The 22,588-nt window shown below is 48.8% G+C and overlaps 1 protein-coding gene across 2 annotated transcripts; it reads right to left on the bottom strand.

The window, feature by feature from the left end:
• Nucleotides 1-1,586: 1,586 nt before the first annotated feature.
• Nucleotides 1,587-22,569, bottom strand: Prkrip1 (PRKR interacting protein 1). Of its 2 annotated transcripts, NM_001098793.1 has the most exons (6): nucleotides 22,410-22,569; nucleotides 21,240-21,318; nucleotides 18,493-18,593; nucleotides 16,171-16,256; nucleotides 13,717-13,784; nucleotides 4,278-5,164 (listed from the first exon to the last, which is right to left on the bottom strand). In NM_001098793.1, exons 1-6 carry the CDS (start codon nucleotides 22,533-22,535, stop codon nucleotides 5,064-5,066), a joined length of 561 nt encoding a protein of 186 aa, NP_001092263.1. In that variant the 5' UTR covers nucleotides 22,536-22,569; the 3' UTR covers nucleotides 4,278-5,063. The 2 variants fall into 2 exon arrangements, with proteins under 2 accessions (XP_063127653.1, NP_001092263.1); XM_063271583.1 differs by lacking the exons at nucleotides 18,493-18,593; nucleotides 22,410-22,569 and having other exon boundaries at nucleotides 1,587-5,164.
• Between the last annotated feature and the right edge of the window lie 19 nt (nucleotides 22,570-22,588).

The raw sequence follows: 22,588 nt of genomic DNA, 5'->3' as shown, positions 1-22,588 counted from the left end.
GCAAGACAGGCTCTCTTGGGCCTTCCTGGTGTGGACAGGGTGGAGCTGTGTCACGCAACTCTTAGGGGATTGAGCAAGGAAGACAAGATAGGAAACAGGCAAGTATTTTCAGGAATGCTGATTGTCCATGACTGAACAAGGTCATCGAGGGGCCAGTGTGGGAAGGAAGGTCCCAGTGGACACTGATTGGGATGAGAAGGGGCGTGTCCTTGTTTGCTTCTCTGTTGCTGTGTGAAACACTAACCATGAAAGGGTTTATTTGGCTTACAGTTCATCAAGGGAAGCCAGGCAGGAACTAAAGCAGAGGCCATGGAAGGACACTGCTCACTGGAACAGAGACCATAGAAGGATACTGTTCACTAGAACTGAAGCAGAGGCCATGGAAGGACACCGCTCACTGGAGCTGAAGCAGAGTCCATGGAAGGACACTGCTCATTGGCTCATTCACTGCTTTTCTATACAGCCCAGGCCCACTTGCCTGGGGATGGCACTGCCCACAGTGGACTATGCCCTCCCATGAGCCAAGAGAATGCATCATAGATATACGTCCCTAGGCTTATGTGACGAAGGCAATCCCCCAGTTCAGCCTTCTCCCCAGGTATGTCATTGTATCAAGATGACAAGTACTAGTACAGGGTGAAAACCAGGACACTGGGAGTCAGCCTTAAAGAGAGGATATGGAGCAGGCTTAGAGGCTCATGGAGACAGGGTCCTTGCTACTTCCTGTTTGCTGCTGGCGACAGATGATGTTTAGTACACAGACGAACCACATCCAGCTGGAGTGGGCTGGTAGCAAGCATGGGAGGCAGGTTTCTGTGCTATCCATATTTGAAGAAATGGCTGCTGAAAAGGCAGGTCACACTGAAGGCCTAAGGGGCGGAGATGCACCAAAATCACGCAGGTAGGGGGCTGGAGAGATAGCTCAGTGGTCAAGAGCCCCGACTGCTCTTCCAGAGGTCCTGAGTTCAATTCCCAGCAACTACATGGTGGTTCACAACCATCTGGATAGAGATCTGATGCCCTCTTCTGGTGTGTCTGAAGACAGCTACAGTGTACATATATATATATATATATATATATATATATATATATATATATATATATATATAATAGAATAAATCTTAAAAAAAATCACGCAGGTAAAGCACAAGTGGGAAAAGTAGGCGGACTGGGCTGAGCTGTGGGAATTAGAGCAGCAAGGCACGGGGGCAATGGGAACGCTCACATGCTCTGCAGAGGAACGTGAGTGCACATGCGCACGCACACAGCTGACACTTATACTCTAACTCACATCAACTCTGCATTCCTGAGTACTAAACCCTGATTCGGGGTTGAGTTTTCCAAGCCTCCAACCACATTTCCAAAAGCTGACTGACACAATATACCTCTTTGTGAGTGTGGTTGCTTGAAGTCTCCATACTTACTTTTAAAGTTACATTTATTTGTGATGCATTCCTTTAATCTCAGCACATGGGAGGCAGGCAGATCGCTGTGAATTTGAGGCCAGCCTGATCTACAAAGCCAGTTCCAGCACAGGCAGGGCCACACAGAGAAATGCTGCCTCAAAAACCAAATAAAGACATAAATATAATTACATTTACTTTATTTATTTGCATGTGTGGAAGTCAGAGGACAACTTTTGGGAGTTAGTTTTCTCCTTCTGTCACATGGGTTCCAGGGATCAGAGTGGCACGCTGAGCAGAGCCATTACCAGCTGAGCCATTTACCTTTCCCCACTGACTCATGAGCACGAGGCTCAGACAGCAGTGCGGCCATACTGCATGCTGCAGGAAGCTGATCAAATATACTTCCTCCACTAGTCATGCCTCAGACTTCCTGCTCTGAGGTATCCTAGCACAATGCCCGGAGAGACCTTTTAAACAGCAACTCTGCCAACAGACCCAAAAGCCACAGAACACTGGGCACTAGACAGACCATGGGAAGGACACAGAGAATATGAACTAAAACCAGAAGTGGGGTTGACTTCTCAGCCTTAGCTGGGAATGTGTCGACAGGCCACTAAGACTTTTTGACATGTGTGCAAGCATGGATTTGTGGGCTACACACCAATTTTAATGAGTAGGCAATTTACAATATGGACTCCATGCATAAATGGGGATCAGCTCTAGTAGATTTTGTGTTTTGTCTGCCTGCCTGTCTGTACGTCTGTACACCACATGCATGCTTAGTGCCAATGGAGGTTAAAAGAGGGTGCCAGGTCCTGGGGTTAATGTAATGGGTGGTTCTAAGCTGTTATATGGGTGCTGAGGACTAAACATGGGTCCTCTGAAAGAGCAGTAAATGCTCTTAACTGCTGAGCCACCTCTCCAGCTCCTTACTATAGTTTATACAAGGACTGAGGAGATGGCCTATTGTGTAAGAGTGAATATGAAGTATGAAGACATGAGTTCAAGTCCCCAGCACCCACTAAAAAGCTGGTTATGCATACCCATAACCGTAGTGCTGTGGGGGTCAGAGAAGAGAATTGCCAGGGCCTGCCACCACTCATTCCAGGCTGAGACCCCATCTTTAGGGAGTAATGTGGAGCATGACAGTGATGCCCTTTGGCCTCTGGAATGTATGCACATGTTCATCACCACACAGCGTCACACAAACAAAAGCCCACATACATATGCACGTGCGCGCGCGCGCGCGCGCGCGCACACACACACACACACACACACACACACACACACACACACACACACACACACACACGTCTTCAGCCTGGACAGTACCAGGCACCCTCTCCTGCTGAAGTGAGGCTACCAGCAGCTCTCCCCAGGACAGCACACCCATGATGGTCCTAGTCACAGTGGCTGGTTCAACCCCAGCACCACTATCTATAACAACAGAAACCTTATTTGGGAAACCCCATGAAAGATCTAACAGAAGGGTAAAGAACATTCTACATTTAGACCAGGGTGTCAAACAAAGTGCTTAGGACAGGGCTGTTGAGAGTGAATGAAAAGGGTGAATCAGGACCCTCAAAGACATTTGTGCCTCCTAAGGAGCCCAGGACAAGAGTGCTCAGCTTCTGAGGTCAGGAGAGACTGGCTATGTTTGGGGTGTGAAGGCCATACTCTGAGGCTTCCTCAGACAGCTATGCTATCGAGGGCCTGGAGTTTGCTGCCAGGATTCTCTCTACCCATGAGCCCTACAAACACCTAACTGCGTGGTCCTCCTCTCTGTGGCTTTGGGGTGGCTGGCACATCACCCACCCGCCTCAGTGACGCTACCTAATTGCTCCATTTCCCTAAGCAAATTAACAGTCTGAAGACAGACCCAGAGTCAGCTAACCTAGAGGACTGATAACCCCTTAGCCAGAAGCTTCTCCCCCAGATGCTTCCTCCTCGACGTCAGCAGTCAGCCTGGAGTCCTTCGGTTTAGTCATTCCCAAGCTGCTGGACACATGTGCTGAGTGCAGTTCTGGGCCAGGCAAACCAGCAGAGGCAGGAATGGACTTGTCCCAAGCTCTGAGGCAGCAGAGGGTAAGGCTTTTAGGCCCAGCCCTGCTGCTCGGCAGCCCTCATCCCACAGGAGCAAAGCCTGAGAGGTCTAGGCTGCAGGTTCAGAGCAAGACCCATAACACAGATGGGTAAAGGGAGAACTAAAAACAATCACATAAGCACAACACCAGTCCTAACAGACGTGAACATCTCATGTGACTCAAACTGCTAAAGGGACAGAGGCTTGCACAGATGTCACATGGCTCAGAACGGGACCATGGAATCTGTGCTACGGAAGTAAAAGGAGAGGGATTCACCTTCTCCTGTGGGAGGTTCCCACATTTCACCACTCCAGCTCATTCAGCAAACCTAGAGAAACTCAGCGGGAGAGCAGGAGGGGGATCTGTGGGGAAAAGGGGCCCAGCTGGGGGTGGTGGTGGTAAGAGAACGTGAGTAAACACGGTCCCAATACACTGTAAACAAATGAGCTGTTGAGAAACAACAACAAACTTAAAAAGTAGAAGATATTCTACTTTCCGTTCATTCAAAATGCTACCAACACCCATAAAAGGCGCACAGCACACTCGGAAGCTGGAGATATTCCAGACCCCAAAACCAGAAACTGCCTGCTGCCCCGATGGCCTGAGGACGCAGGCAGTCCTGGGCCACCGCTCTCCTCCCTGGCAGGATGCCTGGTCCTCCATACCCTGTGGGTGCTGCTTGCCAGTACACACAGCAGGTTTGAACCAGTCACTCGAGGACACTCAGTGGTAGGACTGGCTGCCTCCAAATCCTGGTGACAGGAAGACTTTTTTTTTTTTCCTTTTCTTTTTTTTCCGGAGCTGGGGACCGAACCCAGGGCCTTGCGCTCGCTAGGCAAGCACTCTACCACTGAGCTAAATCCCCAACCCGACAGGAAGACTTTTGATACCTAAGAGTTCTACCCTCTCTGGTCCCTGGGCTGTCTAGGACAGAGGAAGGCTTTTGGCCGGTATGTGTCTCTGTCTTCCAGTTCTCTGGGACACTCGGTTTTCCTGGACCTTCTCTCCTGCCCTTACTGAAGGCCCCGTCTGGCTCATACTTGTTTTAGGAACTGCTGGGTGGGCACTGATCTTTGGCTTCCGATCCAACCGCTTCATAAACAACAGGGCTGTGCACCTGAAGAGCCAAGCCCATGTGCCTGGGGAGTAGGTCTAGAAGAAGGTCTGCACAAGATGATCTGCCAAATCTCTGTCATCTCATGGCTTCACTGAGGCTTTGGTAATCCACATCTTGCACGTATGGACAAGACCTATAGGTTTTCTGCTCTTTACTAAATAAATATTCTCTTCACAGAGACCAGCCCAGAGCTCACTGCTGTTCAAGCAGAAGGGAACAGGCGCCAGGCGAAGGTGAGGCACTTACTCCCCTTCAGCAAGAGCAGGGCAGGATACAGTAGGCAATGTCTGCAAATGTCTAAGGGACGCTCCCTCCCTCTGCTCCCCAGGCAGGCAGGCAGGGCTCCAGGAGGCTCCTGCCTTCTCCCAACAAAGCCAGTCTGGCAGCTGGGTCACATACAGCCTTTTCTTTTCTGAGGCTGGTCACAGAATGAGCTGGGCTCACAACTGCTCAAACTCATCGCCCCATGATGACGACGCTGGGCTCTTCTTCCTCCTCCTCTGCTCCAGATGCCTCCTCAGAACTGCTGGTTTGCTGTTCCTGGCACTGACTGGGTTCTGTAAGCACACAACATTCAAGTCATAAGCAGATCGGTGTGACAGAGAGGTAAGGGGATTTTACATGAGGAAGAGAGTCTATACATTGAAGCTATGCCTATAATCTCAACCCTTTCAAAATGAAGGCAGGAAAGTTCAAGGTTACCTTCAGTAACATTGTGACTTTGAGGCTAGCTTGGGCGGCAAATCCTGCCTCAAAAAGAGAAGGAGAGGGGTTGGGGATTTAGCTCAGTGGTAGAGCGCTTGCCTAGCAAGTGCAAGGCCCTGGGTTCGGTCCCCAGCTCCCCCACACCCCCAAAAAAAGAGAAGGAGAGCTGAGGGATACTTGCTCCTTGGCACCAGCCGCCCAGAGCCAGAGGTGGCCTTTGTGCTTACCAGTAAGTGCCCAATGTCTCTGTTGGAAGGTCTGCCACAAAAGCGATCTGCACTGCTCTCAGAGGAGCACCCCCGTCTGACCAAAAAGCCCTGGCTGTACACATTAGAACCCACCACCCCAAAACCAGGTCTGATGAGTGTATGGTCCCTATCACCTATATCAATACTTACATGGGTACATGAAAGACACCCAGGCCTTTCACATCTCCCACTGAGTTGCTAACCTCCCCTGCCTGAGCCTCAGGTTCTCACTGCAGACGGCACAGGGTCTTTAAAGCTATGTACAAACAAAAGTCCATGAAGCAAGGGGCTGTGTCCACAACGTCAATGTCAGTCTCCTGACATTTTTCCCTCAAAAATGGCTTAGGACTCCTCTCCTGATACCTCCCCCCACCCCCACCCCCCAGCTAGGGACCAAACCCAGGGCCTTGCGCTTGCTAGGCAAGCACTCTACTACTGAGCTAAATCCCCAACCCCCTCTCCTGATACCTTATGGGTGGCTCTAAAGCTTCTAGCATTTTCTAACACTGCTGCTAGCACTATGGCACAGCTAAGCTGGCCCACAGAACAGCATAGAGAACGTGTCCCCAGCCCCTCCTGCCTGAGAGCAGGAGAGTGGGCGGGAGCTGGCTGGAAAGAGGCGGGGGAGGTCTCAGCTGACTCACCAGGGACTTTTCAGGACAGTGAAACTACTTTGTATATTCGACTGCTGGACTCACGATACTATGCATTGGACAAGACCCATGTGATGGGACTGGGAGAGTGTACTTCAGAGCTCCGGATGCTCTCGTAGAGAACTCAGGTTGGGTTCCCAGTCCCCACACAGTGGTTTACAACCATTGTTAACTCCAGTTCCAGGTTATCTGACCCAATCTTTGGACCCCTGTGGGCACCAGACATGCATGTAGTTCACATACAGAACACTCATACATAAAATTGAAAAATCTAAGAAAGAAAAGGGCCTCTGTGCTCTGGTGTAAGCCGCTGCTTCCCATAGTGATGCTCAACCAGTGTAACATATGCTGCAAGTGAACAGCGTGCTGGATGTGGGACAGATAGTAAGGCGGACAAAGCCAGAATGACCCACTGATGATACAGGAGCGCTGGACACGTCAACGGAAATTCATGATTAACCTCCTGTGGACAGATGGTTACCAACTAGTACCCACGGATGTATCTAGGCATTGCTCAGGACACACATCTCCATAAGCTGCACAGTGATCCTATCGACTGCCAGAGGATATCGTTATGATGGTGGGCCCACCAGGTTGCATCACCTAGCAATGTCACAGCCACCAATAGGCACACACTCTAGGACACTCGCACAACAGAACTGCCAGTCAAAGATGAGTGATTCCTTCTACTCTCCTCCCCGTGATCTTGCGCCAACAAAAGATAACAGTTATTTTAGACCCTCACCCCTGCTAGGTTGAGGGCAGGAAGCCCTCCAGAAGAGGCTGGAGTATCTTACAGTACAGAAGATAAGAAGTGCTGGTAACTTGTGGTAGGCAGGCACACAATGACGGGGCTTCAACACAGGGACAACAGACAATTCCAACAAGGTAAAGAAAGACTGGGTCACACACAGTCTCACAAACACTTAGGTAGACAGAGAGACTGCCTCCTAACTGGATGTTTGCAGAACTCTGCCTTCAGGCTGCAGGCACCTGACCAGACCTCAATTCTTTAGGTACGCGCCGTCCATGGGAGACTTTCTTCACAGTACATTACTTGGAGGAGGAGCAGAGAGTTTTTAGTGAGCAGATCTGATAACTACTGCCTCTGTGGTGTGGCCAACATGAGCACCAACAGCAGTGAGCTGGGACGAGGCAACACCGACAAGTGGTCACGTTAGTCACCACACCGTCCAGTCTGGACATGTCAGTGGTCTGACGACAGTGCGACATGCTCCAGCAGCTCCAGTCCACATGGGAGACATCAGTCAAACCTCAGTGGAGGATGCCTTGTGACACTGGCCCAGCTAAGTCTGAGCAGCTGTCCCAGCCAATGGCATCTACAGTCACACGGTGACTGAGCACACTGTGGGGCTCTGTCTGAATTCTGCAATAGGAAGAAGGGAAGCCAAGGGGAGGAGAGGACCCTGGGTACTAACTGTAATGAGGTCAGGCGTTAAACGGGAAAGTGGGTGCATGAGAACTGTACATCATCATCCCAATGCAGCTTGGTGGTAGACTGCCTGCCTAGCATGAACAGATCCCTGGGTTCAAGCCTAGCAAGACATTATAAAGCAAAGCCTACGTAAAGAAGGTGTGAGGGCCGGAGATGGCTCAGCAGCTAAGCACGTTTACTACTGTTCCACACGACCTTAATTCATTTCCTAGGACCCACAGAGATGACTCTCAACTCTAACTCCAACTCTAAGGAGAAGAATGCCCTCGCCTAGCCTCTGTGGGCACCTACACTCCTATGTCCATACTTACAAACAGTAACCCCCACACACACATAAAAATAAAACCTAAGAAAAAAAAGAGAGCACCCCCACCTCAAGCAAACCCCAAAACCATATATGTGCATAAAACCCTGAGCCCGGAAGCACACAGCTGTAATCCTACCACTTGGGAGGTGGAGGGAAGAGGATCACAAGTTCAAAGCCATCCTTATCTACACAGTAAATTTGAAATCGGCCTTAAACTTAAAATAAATAAATAAATTAATTAATTAAAAAAAAATCTGGCCAGGTGGCAGCGCTATATGCCTTTAATCCCAGCTCTTGAGAAGCAGAACAGGTTCAAGGCCATTCTGGTCCAGGACAGACAGGATTATACAGAGAAACCCTGTCTGAAAAAACAAACAAGACAAACAACAAATCCCAGTGCTAGGAGCCAGGGGCAGGCAGACCACTGTGAGTTCAAGGCCGGTCAGGGCTACGAACAAAGACCCAATCTCAGTCAGGGTTCTACTGCTGTGGAGAGACCATGACCAAGTCAACTCTTACAAAGGAAAGCATCTAAATGGAGGCTTGCTTAGTTTCTGGGGCGCAGTCCACGATCACCATGGCAGGGAGCAGGCTGGCACGCAGACAGGGGGTGCTGACAGCAGCTGAGCATCTGCGTCCTGAGCTTCAGGCAGAGAGACAGACGGCCTGGGCCTAGCTCCAGCTTCTCAGCGCGCGCCCAACAACAAATCCTCCTCTTCTGAGATGGACACACTGACTACCCAGAAAGGTCATACCTAACTAACTGATGGCCAAGCATTCAAACACATGAGCCTCTGTGAGCCATTCTCATTCAAATCAGCACAGACGACCGGTCTAAAACAAAATACTCCCCCAAAACATTAGGAAGGAATGGTAATCTTTTTGGAGGAGGGTGTTTTGGCATTGGGGATTTGAGACAAGATCTACTAACAGTCTATACTCTCCTCAAACTCCGGGCAAGTCCCCAGTGCTGGAATCACAGTACCAAACTTGCTCTGATATTTACTTTTTAATTATTTCCTTCCACAACTTTTTAAATATTGATTTCTCTACTGTGCATGTGTGTGTGCCAAAGCACACGTGGAAACCAGGAGTCAGTTCTCTCCTACTCTGTGGGTCCTGGGTACTGAACTTGGTCCTCAGGCTTGGTGGCAAGTCATTTACCCACCGAGTCATCTGTCTCACCAGCCCCACCTTTCAATACTCTCTACTATTTAGTTCACACAGTTTAGTTCACACTTTAAATCCAGGACTCAAAGATTTATTATATATATAATATTTATTTATTTTTGTGTTTGTGTAGGCATGTATGTTATGATACATGTGTAGGGGTCAGAGAGCAAACTGAGGGGGTCCTTTCCTTCTTCCGTGGGGGCCTGAGGATTGAACTTCGGTCCACAGGCTTGTGGGTGAGCACCCTTACCTGCTGAGCCAGTGGGGCCCATTGGGAAACTTTACTCAACCTACAGACATACCAGTTGAGTGCAACTGAAGATGACAGGGTTTTTGTTTTTGCCCAGCTTGAATGGACAAGCAACAAACAAAACAAAATACCCTCTGCCCCAAAGCAGAGCAAAACAAAAGCCCCCTAGTACTGTGGAACTGCTGCAAGGTCACGGGAAACAGCCTGTGGTACAAGCTCGGCAGTGAATTCAACAGTTCTGTGCCAACGAAAACAGGGCACATGCGTGAGAAACTGAAAGCAAAACCCAGCAATCGTTAGCTGTTGTTCTTAGTAAGGGTTACAGGTGACTACCATTCTGCACACCTCTTCAACGTCTTCTAAGATTCGCAAACTGGGAAGACAATGGCTTTGTGATCAGAGGACAAAGAACATGACTTTCCAGTTCACTACACTTAAGCCTGTGGCTCTGAACGTTGGCCTAAAGCACACACTAGGAGCCACCCAGACAGACTGCCTCTAGGGAACATATCTAACTCAAAGGGAATCCTATGTCCTATTGATTAGGGGACATCTGGCAGTGCCAGGAGACACCTTTAACGCAATAGTCAGAGGAGATGGCTGCTTCTGATGTACTAGGCAGCAGCGGCTGAGCCCTCCTGACAAAGAGAACCCGAGCCCAAGGCATAGCCAGCACTGAGTCTGCAGAGCTCTAGTTGTGTCCAGTGACAGAGAGCCTTTAAATCACCCCAGAGTCCCTTGGGAGGCAGCTGTGTTAGCGAAGTGAAACTGTGGTTCAGACACATCACTGGGATGCTCATTGCCAACCAGGTGCTGTCATTCAAACACGTGTTCCACACTGCAGGGTGCTGAGTTACTACAGAGCACAGCTGCCCTTCCTGCCCTGCTCCCAACCCCTTTTTAAGAAGAATCAGAGAGCTTCAGAGGGGTGACTGCCAACCCAGCAGGAGTTCTGTGGTGTGCTGAGGCCACCTTGTGGTACACTCGGGCAGCACTACATTAACTTCTATTCACTTCAACCAGGCAACTAGAAAATCTTACTCTCTCACAAAATAAAAATAAGGACATAATCAGAAAGGTGGGAAGACAGGCAAGTAAGCCACTGCGGAAGATCTGTGGACTCATTTCCACTCTGTTCACCAATAAAGAGTGCACACAACGAGGCATTTCTTGATATGCACAGGTGGTCCATGCTTGGTGCCAATGACGCCATTTATTCAATGCAGTTCAGAGGATAACCTTAAACTTCTCACCCTCTTGCTTCCTGAGTGCTGAGACCAGAGATACCCATGACCAGGGACCAGTTTTTATGCAGTGCTGGGGATGGAAGCCAGGCTCCTTGTACGTTAGGTAAGCACTCTACAACTGAGCTACATCCCCAGGCCAAACATTTGAAGCAAGGGTTTTTTCCCCCAAGACAGGGTTTCTCTATGTAGCCCCGGCTATCCTGGAACTTGCTCTGTAGAGCAGGCTGGCCTGAACTTAGACCTGCCTGCCTCTGCCTCCCCAGTGCTGGGATTAATGGGGTGCTCAGACAGCTGGAACACAAGTGGGGTTCCCCTCTTCGGCTTCTATTTTAACAGGGTCTCACAGTAGTCCATGCTGGCCTTGAGGCATACCTAGCCTCCAACCTGTTTCAAGCAGCCCTGATGCAGTGCAGAGGCCGAAGGAGTATAAAAGGTGGAAGGCACGAACCAACTCCTGAACGCTGTGCCCTGACTTTCATGTGTGAGTGAAAACACCCATACCAGAATGAACAGACAACGAAGGAGTCCTGTGCTGCATGTTCAACGCCCACTGGGGTCAGAGCAACAACAATGAACCTCTTATGTTCCTGCCACTGCACAGCTCTGCCAGAAGGACAGACGTTAGTATGCATGCTCCGTGACATAGGTGCAGCTGTAACCCTGAGGTGTGCCTCATCCTCGTCACTGCACTCAAAAGAACTAACCTAGATTGGTCACCAGGTGGCACTCGAGTCATACCTGGAGAGCGCGACAAATACTCTGGGTGACTTGGAGGCAGAACCACAACACACAGGAAGGCCAGAACCTGTTCACTGAACACAGCCAAGTTAATGACCCACTAGAAATAGAAACAAGACCATAGCCTCGAGAGATGTCATTCAGAAAACCTAGTGTGCAGGATACACTGAAAAATAACCCGGCTTCTGAAGACCCAGAAAGCTCAACTGAACAAGGCAAGGCCTGGGGAGAGGAGGGCCCAAGGCTGACACACCAGGGGCCAAGGCCGAGACACACAAGGCAAGGGAACTAAGCAGCTGTGATTGGTGGTTTTTTCATGACATACGTCAGGGTCACCTGTGAAGACGCCTCCATCAGACTTGCCTGTGGGATCTGGAAGGGCAGACCTTACTTGGGTGGCAGTCTTTCTACACAGTCCTGGGTGTAAGAAAGCAAGCCAAGCGAGCATGGAAAGCAAGTCAGCAAGAAGCCGCCTCTGGGACCTCCACATTGGTTCCCTGCTTGAGCTCCAACTCTGGGCCCTTCATGCTAGTGTACAACTGTGGGCTGAAAAACCCAAGTTGTTTGGGCATGCTGTTTTATCACCGTTACAGAAAGCAAAGGGAGACAGCATCTATCTGGCTTAAAAATTTTAAGACTGTAAGAGTAGCCAAGTCTTGAAATGAAAGTAGTCAGGCATGGTGAGGCTGCTATAATCTGAGCACACAGACGGATCTCTGTGAGCGCCAAGCCAGCCTGCGGTAGAATGATTCCAGGAAAGCCAGGGAGGGCTACACAGACAGACCCCGTCTCAAAAGTAACATAACAGAAACAAAAAATATTTTTAAAATGGATGGGAAGGTAGAAACTGCAGCAAAGAAATGGGAAGCAGATATTAGAATCTAATGGGAGCTTTGAAGTTCCCTGTAAATCATGTCACTGAGACAAAATTCACAAGGGAGGAGCCGCCACAAATGGAAACATCATGGGGGAAGAGATAGTCTGTGGTTAGACAATTAGGAACTGCAAATGAACAGAAACAATTTTTTTCCACCCAATTTGCCAAAATATATGCAAGAGTGAAGAAACGTCTCCGGAGAGACACTCCTACGTCCTGTCTAAGGTGGAGAGACACTGAGTGGGCTGTGAGAGCGGCCTGTGTTCGGGAGTCCATAGAGCAGCAGCATGAAGTCTACGAAGGGCACGGAGCTAGAAATACACAAGCGTGCAGGTCTGTAATCACACACTTGGAAGGTAGGGGTAGGAGGGTCAGGAGTGCAAGGCCAGCCTGGGCTACCTGAGACTACATCAAGCAAAACAAAACAACAAATAATAAAACACAAATAAAATCACAATAGATAGGGCTGGTAAGATGGCTCAGTGGGTGAAGGCTCTTGCTGTCACGCCTGACCTGACTTTGATCCTTAAAACTCACACAGAGTAGAAGGCAAGGCCCAACACCTGCTCTTAGAAGGTGGAGTGGAAAGTTCAGAATCAACTTTCGCCACATAGTGAGACCAAGCCAGGCTGGCTGCATGGACCCTGTCACAAAAACTAAGACCCAAGAGGATTAGGAGCGGGATCCGCCAGTCAAAGCACTTGCCTGGCTAGCATAAGGACCTGAGCGTGGATCCCCAGCACGAATGGGAAAAGCAAGCATGGCAGTAATCCCAGCTCCAGGGAGACAGAGAAAGGAGGCTCCCTGGGGCTCGCTAGCAGCCAACCCAGCCAAATCAGTGATCAAATCCAGGTTTACAGTGAAGTCCAGCAATTTAAAGTGGAGCCTGACATCGGCCTTTGGCTTCCATGGGCATGTGCACACATGTACAAGCACACGTGTGTGTGTATATGTAGTATATATAACAAAACAAAAGGCTTCTGCTCCAAATGATGGGAGAGACCTTCAATCCTTCCTCTTGGGAAACAAAAGAGACAGAGAACAACTGGAGGGCAGTGGAGGTAGCTGAGGGAAGGCAGTGCGAGGACAGGGTAGAGGGACTACATGGGAACCTGAATGCAGTAAGCCGCCCATTAGCCACTCTGGGCGGGCAGCTTTCCTCTCTGCTCAAGCCTTGCCAGTTGGCTGGCTTTTCTTTTTGGTTCTTTTGAGACAGGGTTTCTCTGTGTAGCCCTGGCTGTCCTGAAACTCACTGTGTAGACCAGGCTGGCCTCAAACTTGATGCCAGCCTCTGCTCACAGTGCTGGGATTAACGGTGTGTGCCACCATGCCTGGCTCCACCATGTGGCTTTCTGACACCTGCAGTTAGTAATGTCAACTCTTCGCTGCTATGGTTGCTGCCACTGCCACCTCAGTGAGGTGACTGGCACTGAGAGAAACGTGGACACGACTCACCTTCCTTCTGTTTCTTCTGCTCAAGTTTCATCTTCTTTGCCAGTAACTTCTTCTCTTTTAACTTCTGCCTACGCATGGAAGACAGAGACAGTGGTTATCTTAGTGGCTGTTTTGAAAAAACGAACATCGGGGTTGGGGATTTAGCTCAGTGGTAGAGCGCTTACCTAGGAAGCGCAAGGCCCTGGGTTCGGTCCCCAGCTCTGAAAAAAAGAACCAAAAAAAAAAAAAAAAAAAAAAAAAAAAAAAAAAAAAAGAAAAGAAAAAAGAAAAAACGAACATCTATTTATGCTGTCTTTATAACAGCACATGTGACAGAAACAGGAGCTGAAGAGATGGCTCAATGGTTAGAGGACCCAGGTTCAGCCCCCGCATCTGTCAGACAACTCCTGCCTGCCTGCAGTCCAGCTCCTCTTCCAGCCCCGATGAGCATCCACATGCAGATGTGCAAAGCCGCACAGACATATAAATGACACAGCCTTCCCAGGTCAGCCTGTGAGACACAGTGAAACCCTGTCTCAAAGAATAGACAAGTGAGACAAGCGGAGCGGATGTGTGTGTGTATATACGTGTGCGTGCACGTATGCACACACACATACCTTTAATCACAGCACTCAGGAGGTAGAGGCAGGTGGATCTCTGAGTTTAAACCTGGTCCTCACAGTAAGCTCCAGGACATCCAGGGCTACAAAGGGAAACTCCATCTCAAAAAAAATACACACTCAAAAACAAAAACAGGGGTTGGGGATTTAGCTCAGTGGTAGAGTGCTTGCCTAGGAAGCGCAAGGCCCTGGGTTCGGTCCCCAGCTCCGAAAAAAAAGAACCAAAAAAAAAAAAAAAAAACAAAAAAAAAAAACAAAATGAAACAAAAAGAAACACTAAAAATTAAAGGAGTCTTCCTGACCTCCACACATGTGCCAGCCCCACTCCCCCCCCAACACCACACACATTAACCCCCCCACACAAATGTCTAAGTAGACTGCTCAGTGGCTTATGTCTCCTGCTGCCCTTCCAGAGGTCCCGCACCTGTGCTGTTGGGCACTTACAACCACCTGTAACCATAGCCCCAGAGGATCTGCTGCTCTCTTCTGGCCTCCCCGGACACTGCACTCACGAGCACATACCCACACCCAGACACACAGAACTAAAAAATAAAGTGAATCTTTAAAAAAAAGTTGTTTTCCTAAGCTCTCCTAGAATGTGGTTTTATGTTTAATTCTAGCAATCTAATAAAGATTTTTTAAAAAGAAAGAAAGAAAAAAAAAGAAAGAAAGAAAGGAAGGAAGGAAAAACTCTCAGAATAGATAACACAAAGTTCAGTTATATAACCTGCAGGGTCTATGGGTAGGCAGGCCCCAAGAGAAGCAAGGCTGAGAGGAGTGATCTCTTGCAATACCTCAGAAGCCACACATCCCTTATTGTCCCTTAGCCTGTTACAGATCTCTCAAAGACACAAGCTGGAACTTGGTGACTATGTGGGTTTCTGTGTCACCCTCACTTCTGCACTTAGCTTCTGTCTGTCCTTTGAGTCAGTCTTTCTGTGTAGCTTGGGTTGGTCTCATGCACTTCATTCCTCCTGCCTCGGTTTCCTTTCTACATCTGAACATTGAATTTATGAAACTTTTTAAAGATTTATGTATGTGAGTACACTGTAGCTGTCTTCAGACACACCAGAAAAGGACATCAGATCTCATTGCAGATGGTTGTGAGCCACCATGTGGTTGCTGGGAACTGAACTCAGGACTCTGGAAGAGCAGTCAGTGCTCCTAACCACTGAGACATCTCTCCGATCCCCATGAAACGCTTTTAATGAAACTTCTCATGTGACTTGTATGTGTGTGTGTGTGTGTGTGTGCATGTGCATGTGAGTGTGCATGCACTTGTATACACACGGAAGCAAAAAAAGGGCACTCGATCCCTTGGAGCTGTAGTTGCTGGCACTTGCAGGATGCTTGATGTGCTGAGTCAACTCTGGGATCTGAACTCTGGTCTTCAGGATTAAGGAGCAAACACCATCGGCTGCTAAGCTATCTTTCTAGCTAGTAGTCTTTCTTCCTTCTTTTCTTTCTTTCTCTCTCTTTCTTTCTCTCCTTCCTTCCTTCCTTCCTTCCTTCCTTCCTTCCTTCCTTCCTTCCTCCCTTCCTTCCTTCCTTTTCTGGTTTTTCAAGATAGGGCTTCTCTGTGTAGCCCTGGCTCTCCTGGAACTCACTCTGTAGACCAGGCTAGCCTACATTCAGAGATTCCCCCTGCATGTGCCACCATGCCCAGCTTGAGGACCATATAGGTTCCAGGGACTGAACTCCTGGCTCAAACAATCCTCCTGCCTCGACCTACCTAGTGGCTGGGACCGTACGCCCTTAGCCTAATGCCAGTTGCTAGGGAACTTCTGCCTTATCCACCATCTGCTTTCCCATTTCCAGCCTGCAGGCTTCCAGGATCCCAGGACAGAGCTCTTACCGCTTCTTCCGGCGCTTTGCAGTCTGCTCCTCTGCAGCGATCTTATTCTTTTCCAGTCTCTTCTGAAACTCTGCATCCAGTTTTTGCTGAAAAAACAAACAACTGCCCCATCACTCAGACATACTTTGGGCTGGACAGGTTCTACGTTTAAGAGTTCAAACTCCAAGGCATACCACTAGGGGTGCCATGTATCACACAGGTCCCCAGAGCCCCTTTAACCTTACAAGATTGTCCCAGGTGGGACAGGTAATCAATGCTCGGCTCTAGATGGCAAAACAGAGACAACACTTAAGAACGATGAGGCCTGCAAGAGAAACTAGGGTGGGAGCTGGTGTGGGTGCATTCAATAAATGGAGGGAGGGGAGAAAGCAAGACAGAGAGGAAAGCAGGGAGAGGAAGGGGACTAGAGGACCGCAGTCTAGGAGTTAAGTCCTAGGTTAAAGAAGCAGAACGATAAGGATGGGGAGGAGGCTCAGTGGGCAAAGAACTTCAATGTGCACTGTCCTCCAGGCCAAACAGCCGCCATCCTTGATTCATCTGTGCCTGTTCACTGTTGACACTCACCACAGAAATAGGGGACAGGAGGATCATAGGACCCTCATCTGAGTATCCAGCCATCCTTCCCAACCAGTTTATGTAGTTCTGCCATAGGCTTGAGGTCCTCGGGAGGGGCTACAGGATATAGGCTGGGAAGACTGTGGAAAAGAGGCCTTCTCTCTGTGCTAAGGGGAAACCATCTTTCACATTGGGCAAGGACTTTGCAGTGCAGTGCCTCTGGGTCCCCCATGCTCTCATCAGTAGTTCCTCACCATGATCTGTAAATAAGCACTAGGAACTCACTGGTTCTCAGGGAGAATTTAGTTTGTTATAGGGACCTTGGGGGGGGGGGGGGCTAGATAGTGCCTAGTCCCCTCTAACGCAAACATTCTTGAAACACCATGAAATGTAAGGACATGAGTTTGGGCCCACAGAACCCAGGAAAGAGATGGTCTATAACCGTGGTGCTCATGAGGCTAGACAGGAGGTAGATGGAATAGCCTGAAGCTCCAGCTTCAGCCTGAAGGCAGCTCAGTGAGGCCCACATCCACAAACGCCAGAGTAAAGCAGACCCAGGATGCTCACTGACCCTCTGCTCTCTCTGTGACTCTGCAGCGTTGAGGACTAAATCCAAGCCTCACACACGCCAGCTTTACCACCAAGCCACACCCACAACGCCTGCTTAACAGCTTTGTGTGTGTTTATGTGTGTCTGCACATCTGCATGAGAACTGTGTTTAGGATGGCATATATGTGAGAGCACACGTGCGCACATGATTTGAAAGTCAGAGGTCAACTTCAGGCGCCACTCCTAGGGAGCTGTGTGACTTGTTTTTGGGACCTGAGGATCACGGGCTAGGCTAGTGGTAAGTAATGCTCAAGAATCTGCCTGAATCCATCCCCTCGGTGATGGGATTATAAGCAGACACCAGCACACCTGGCTGCTTTCTCCAACCACCTGGGTTGTGTAGACTGAGGTCAGGTCCTTGTCTTGCAGGACAAGCACTTTCCTGAGCCGTCTCTCAGCCATCCTCTTGTTGCAGTTTTAAGACAAGATTTACTATGTTGCCCAGGCTGACCTTCTACCCTGAGCCTTTAGAGAACCTGGGAATACAAGTCCATGCCAATCTGCCCAAAGGTGCATTTTTTTTTTTTTACTGCTGTTTACTGTTTGTTTTTTGAGTCATAGTCTCTAGTTTGTAGCCCTGTTTGGCCTGGAACTCACAGAGATCCTCCTGCTTCTGCCACTTGAATGCTGGGATTAAAGGCGTGTATCACCACAACTGGCACTTTGCTTGTTTTTTCTTTGAGACAGGGTTTCTCTGTGTAGCCCTGGCTGTCCTAGAATTCACTCTGTAGACCAGGCTAGCCTCAGACTCAGAGATCCACCTGCCTCTGCCTCCAGAGTCCTGGGGTTAAGGATGTGTGCCATCTCTGCCTGCTGCACCTGGTACTCTTAATGGTTCTTAGAGTACAATTTCTAAAGCAATTCTTAAACTCTTAAAATAACACATTACTTGTCACCTGACATGAAGAAATGTAAGCCCCAAGAAAACTCAAACCCTCTCAGTGTCTGCACTCAGCCCAACAGAGAAAAGAGAGGAGGAAATCCCCAACCATGTGGAAGCCCGCATTGCCGTCCCGTTACTAGGCAAATGGCCTAGAGAGAGGAGGACTGTGCAGTGTCCTTCCATACACATGCAAAGTCCTACAGGTCACTGTTCTAGTGCGAGCAGCCCGCAGTGCCAAGCCTGACCAGAGTCACTAGGCTCCATGGCTCACTTGCCTTCTCAGCCATGGCATCCATGTAGTCCTGCCGCTGGTACTCTCTCCGACGTAGGTGCCTGTACACGTGGAACTCTCCACTGCCAGCCCCAGCACTGGAACCTACAGCCAGGAGAATCCAGAGTTCTAGATGAGGAGGCCTAGGGATCGAACACACTAGCAGAGCACTTGTCCCGAGTTTAGTCTCTAGGACCACAAAGGAGGAATGCAGTCACCAACACAAGCTACACGTAAGCCAAAGAGATGCTAAGAACTCTAGTGGAAGGTACTACATGCCCTGGGTCTTTCCCTTGCACTGTAGCAAGGATAGTGCGGGGCCCATCGTAGGTGTTGTTATACGAGTTGTCGGAACACTGACTATGAAGTCACTGAAAGTCCCACCCTAAGCTGCAGTGGTGGTACAAGTCTACTAACCTAGCCCTGAGAGGCTGAGGCAGGAGGACTGAGAGTTCAGGGCCAACGTGAGCTACACAGCAAACCCTTGGCTCAAAAGAGAAGCAAACGTCTGCTCTATGTGACGTGATCATGAGAGGATCGGACTTCAGTTCAGCATCCCGCCATCCAGGGAGGACTTTCAGCATCCCGCCATGATTTCACAAGTGACCTGCTGGGTTCCTAACGGCTGATGAACTTCTGATACCGAAGGTGAAAAGAAGTGGGTAGGAACAATTTTTCTTTCTTTTTTTTTTAAAGATTTATTCATTTATTATATATGAGGATACTGTCGCTGTCTTCAGACACACCAAAAGAGGGCATCGGATCTCTTTACAGATGGTTGTGAGCCACCATGTGGTTGCTGGGAATTGAACTCAGGACCTCTGGAAGAGCAGTCAGTGCTCTTAACCACTGAGTCATCTCTCCAGCCCAGAACAGTTTTTCTTAAACAAATGGTTTTGACTATAGAGAGGTTCAGAGTTGGTATTAGAATGTTTCATGTGGAATGAGGGAATGTCAAGTGGATGTTTGTTTATTTATTTATGTTTCTGTGCAGCCCTGGCTGCCCTGAAACTTGTTCTGTGGACTTGAACTCACTAAGATCCGTCTGCCTCGGCCTTCTGAGTACTGGTATTAAAATTAAAGCATGTGCCATCACCACCCAGAGGTGGCTCTTTTTAAAAAGTGATTTTTATGTGTGTCTGCCTATGGGTTTGTGCACGAGTGCAGGCGTCCATGGACTCAGATACCCACTGAGGCCGGAAGAGGGTTTGGATGCGCCAGAGCTCGAGTTACAGGCAGCTGTAACTGCCTATGAGCTGGCCAATATGGATGTTGGGAATTAGACTAGGGTTCGCTCCAAGTAAACACACTTAACTGTTAACTCATCTTTCCAGTCCTACCTTTTACTGAAATAGGGACTCACTATGTAGTCCTAGCTGGCCTGGAACTCTCTATATAGATCAAGAAGGCCTCAAACCAACAGAGCTCTACCTACCCTAGCTTCTGAGAGACTGTATTCCAGTGCACACACTATGCCTGACCTTTTCAAAAGCTGACATTATGCATTTGTTTATGTGTAGAGCAGGAACGAGCACCACAACACGAATACGGGGGTCATGAACAACACAGGACTTAGTCCTGACCCAGGGGATCCTACTCTGGCCATCGGGTTTGTGGCAAGCACTTTTCCCTGCTGAGCCAGCGTATCAGCCCAGCTCTCTGTCTCTGAACTATTTGCATCTACTTAGTACAGGTTAACCTAAATCTGCTACGTAACAAATGTGTTTTCACTTAGAAAAACTTACACCTGGAGGCTGACGGATGGCTCTGTGGGTAAAGGCACTTGCTGCCAGGCCTGACAAACTTAATTCCATACTGGAACCCATATGATGGAAAGAGAGAACTGACTCCTCTGACCTCCACACAGGCACCACAGTGTGCACACATGCATGTGCACAAGAACACACAAATAGATCTTTAAAAAGCATAATTTGTCATTTCAAAGAATGAGAAAATCAGGTACAATGGTTCTGCTGGCTAGTTTTATGTCAACTTGACACAAGCTAAAGTCAAAGGTGGGAACCTTGATTGAGAAAATGCCTCCAGAAGATTCTACCTATAGAGCATTTTCTTAATTAGTGATTGTGGGGGAGAGTCCAGACCATTGTGGGTAGTGCCATGGCTGGGCTGGTGGTCCTGGGTTCTATAAGAAAGCAGGCCGACCACGCCAGTAAGAACACCCACCATGGCCTCTGCATCAGCTCCTGCTTCCAGGTTCCTGTCTTGACTTCCTCCACTGATGGACTATGATATGGAAGTATAAGCCCTTTCCTCCCCAAGTTGCTTTTGGACATGGTGTTTCATCACAGCGGTAACCCTAACTAGGACAGTGGTGAAAGCGTCTGGTGCCAGCACTTAGGAGGCAGAGGCATGAGGAGTATGAGTTCAAGAACAGCCTGGTCCACACAGTCAGACCCTACCTCAAAAAAAAAAAAAAAAAAAAATACAAACACCTTTAGCATAGAGGGGGCCTGGTAGATCTTCCCTGACTGGTCTGTTTGTCTGATCATGTAGCCCTTTACCAGCTTTTTAGCCTCAGAATAGAAATGGTTTAACCATGAGAAACCAAACCAAACCAAAAGAATTAGTGGGAAACCATTATCTAGTGACAAATCATAAAACACAGCACTCCCTCACTGTAAAGACAATATTTTTCCTATCAAAGATCTAGTTGGCAAGCAAAGACAATAGTGTTTTATATTTCCCTTTAAAAATTATACTCCCTCCACACACACCCATAAGAGACATTACCCATGACATCTCGGACAAATTCTGGAGGAGGTCGAGGAGCCCATTCATTCATTTTCTCTGGAATTGGAACTGCTTTGTCCTGGAACAATTAATTAAACAGGAAAGCATCTATAAACATTTGCTGAGGAAGCTACATCTCTTTTTTTTTTTTTTTTTGGAGATGGGTACTGAACCCAGGGCCTTGCGCTTGCTAGGCAAGCGTTCTACCACTGAGCTAAATCCCCAACCCGGAAGCTACATCTCTTATGACTAACTCAAATGAGCATGCTTCTCAAATCTGGAGCTGACTGAATGTTCTGCTGCCCTGGCCTTACTTCATCCTGTATACCATCGATTTTTTTTTTCTTTTTTTTTCGGAGCTGGGGACCGAACCCAGGGCCTTGCGCTTGCTAGGCAAGTGCTCTACCGCTGAGCTAAATCCCCAACCCCTTACCATGGGGTCTTACGTGGGCCAGAGTTCTCCTGTGCTACACAAGTCTGGAATCTACGTCACTGAGAGGAAAGCCAACCTCTTATAGTCAAAGATATGAGCTGTTTTTATGAGGCCCAGTTGAGAGGTAAAGAGTGATGTGGTCCAAATTTGGCGTCCAATGCCTTTTTAATAAGGGGTGCTATTTGAAGAAGTTGAACACTTTTGTTAAGCCATCGATTCTGTTTTTTGTTGGTTTCTGAGCTAGGCCTCATTGTCTAGATGATCTGAAACTCACTAGGTAGAACACGCTTGCCTCAAATTCGTAGCAAACTTCTGGTGTCAGCCACCAGAGTGCTGGGACCGCAGGTGTGCGCCACCATGCCCAGCTCCTAACGCTTTGGTTCATATTAAAGTATAAAGGACTGTGACTGAATAGTAGCGCAGAGCTGTTATCCCAACTAGTTGGGAAGATAAGGCAGGAGAACCCCAGATGTGATGAGTTCTGCCTATACTACAGAGCCGATTCAGTAAGAAGCATAGAAGGCACAATACCATAAACAGAAAATTAAGAAAAAGGAGGGTGTGGAGGACTGGACAGCGCCTCCATGCAGCTGCGCTGTAGGACAAAAGCTCCCTCTGCAGGACAGATTTCTTCACCCCAGGTCTGCTTTAGGGGTACTGAGTACAGCGTTCCCCAGTCTGGCGGCGGGATGAAGGGGATGGGCCTCGGCCGGGCCGCAGAGCCCACTCCCACTTACCGGGTTCTTCATGAGCCGCTCTAGCTTGAGCTTCTGCTCCTCGGCTGCATTCTTGGGGATGACGAGGGTCTGCGGCTCTTTCTTGGGCCTGGGCGGTCTAACAGAAGTGGCAGCGGGACTCGCCATATCAGCTTTCCTCTCTCTTCCCGAACGCTTTCCGACGGCCACGCGTCATGATG

The sequence above is a fragment of the Rattus norvegicus genome, chromosome 12 (genome assembly GCF_036323735.1).
Source record: "Rattus norvegicus strain BN/NHsdMcwi chromosome 12, GRCr8, whole genome shotgun sequence".
NCBI lineage: Eukaryota > Metazoa > Chordata > Mammalia > Rodentia > Muridae > Rattus > Rattus norvegicus.
Note: the sequence above shows the minus strand (reverse complement) of the source record. Positions and strands in the feature narration are given on the sequence as shown.

Excerpts from the sequence above, each read along its gene's own strand:
- Prkrip1 (NM_001098793.1), bottom strand. The coding sequence starts at position 22,535 with ATGGCGAGTCCCGCTGCCACTTCTGTTAGACCGCCCAGGCCCAAGAAA. Across the intron at positions 21,319-22,409 it reads AGCGGCTCATGAAGAACCCG|GACAAAGCAGTTCCAATTCC; the intron begins GTAAGTGGGAGT and ends TAATTGTTCCAG. Across the intron at positions 18,594-21,239 it reads ATTTGTCCGAGATGTCATGG|GTTCCAGTGCTGGGGCTGGC; the intron begins GTAATGTCTCTT and ends TCCTGGCTGTAG.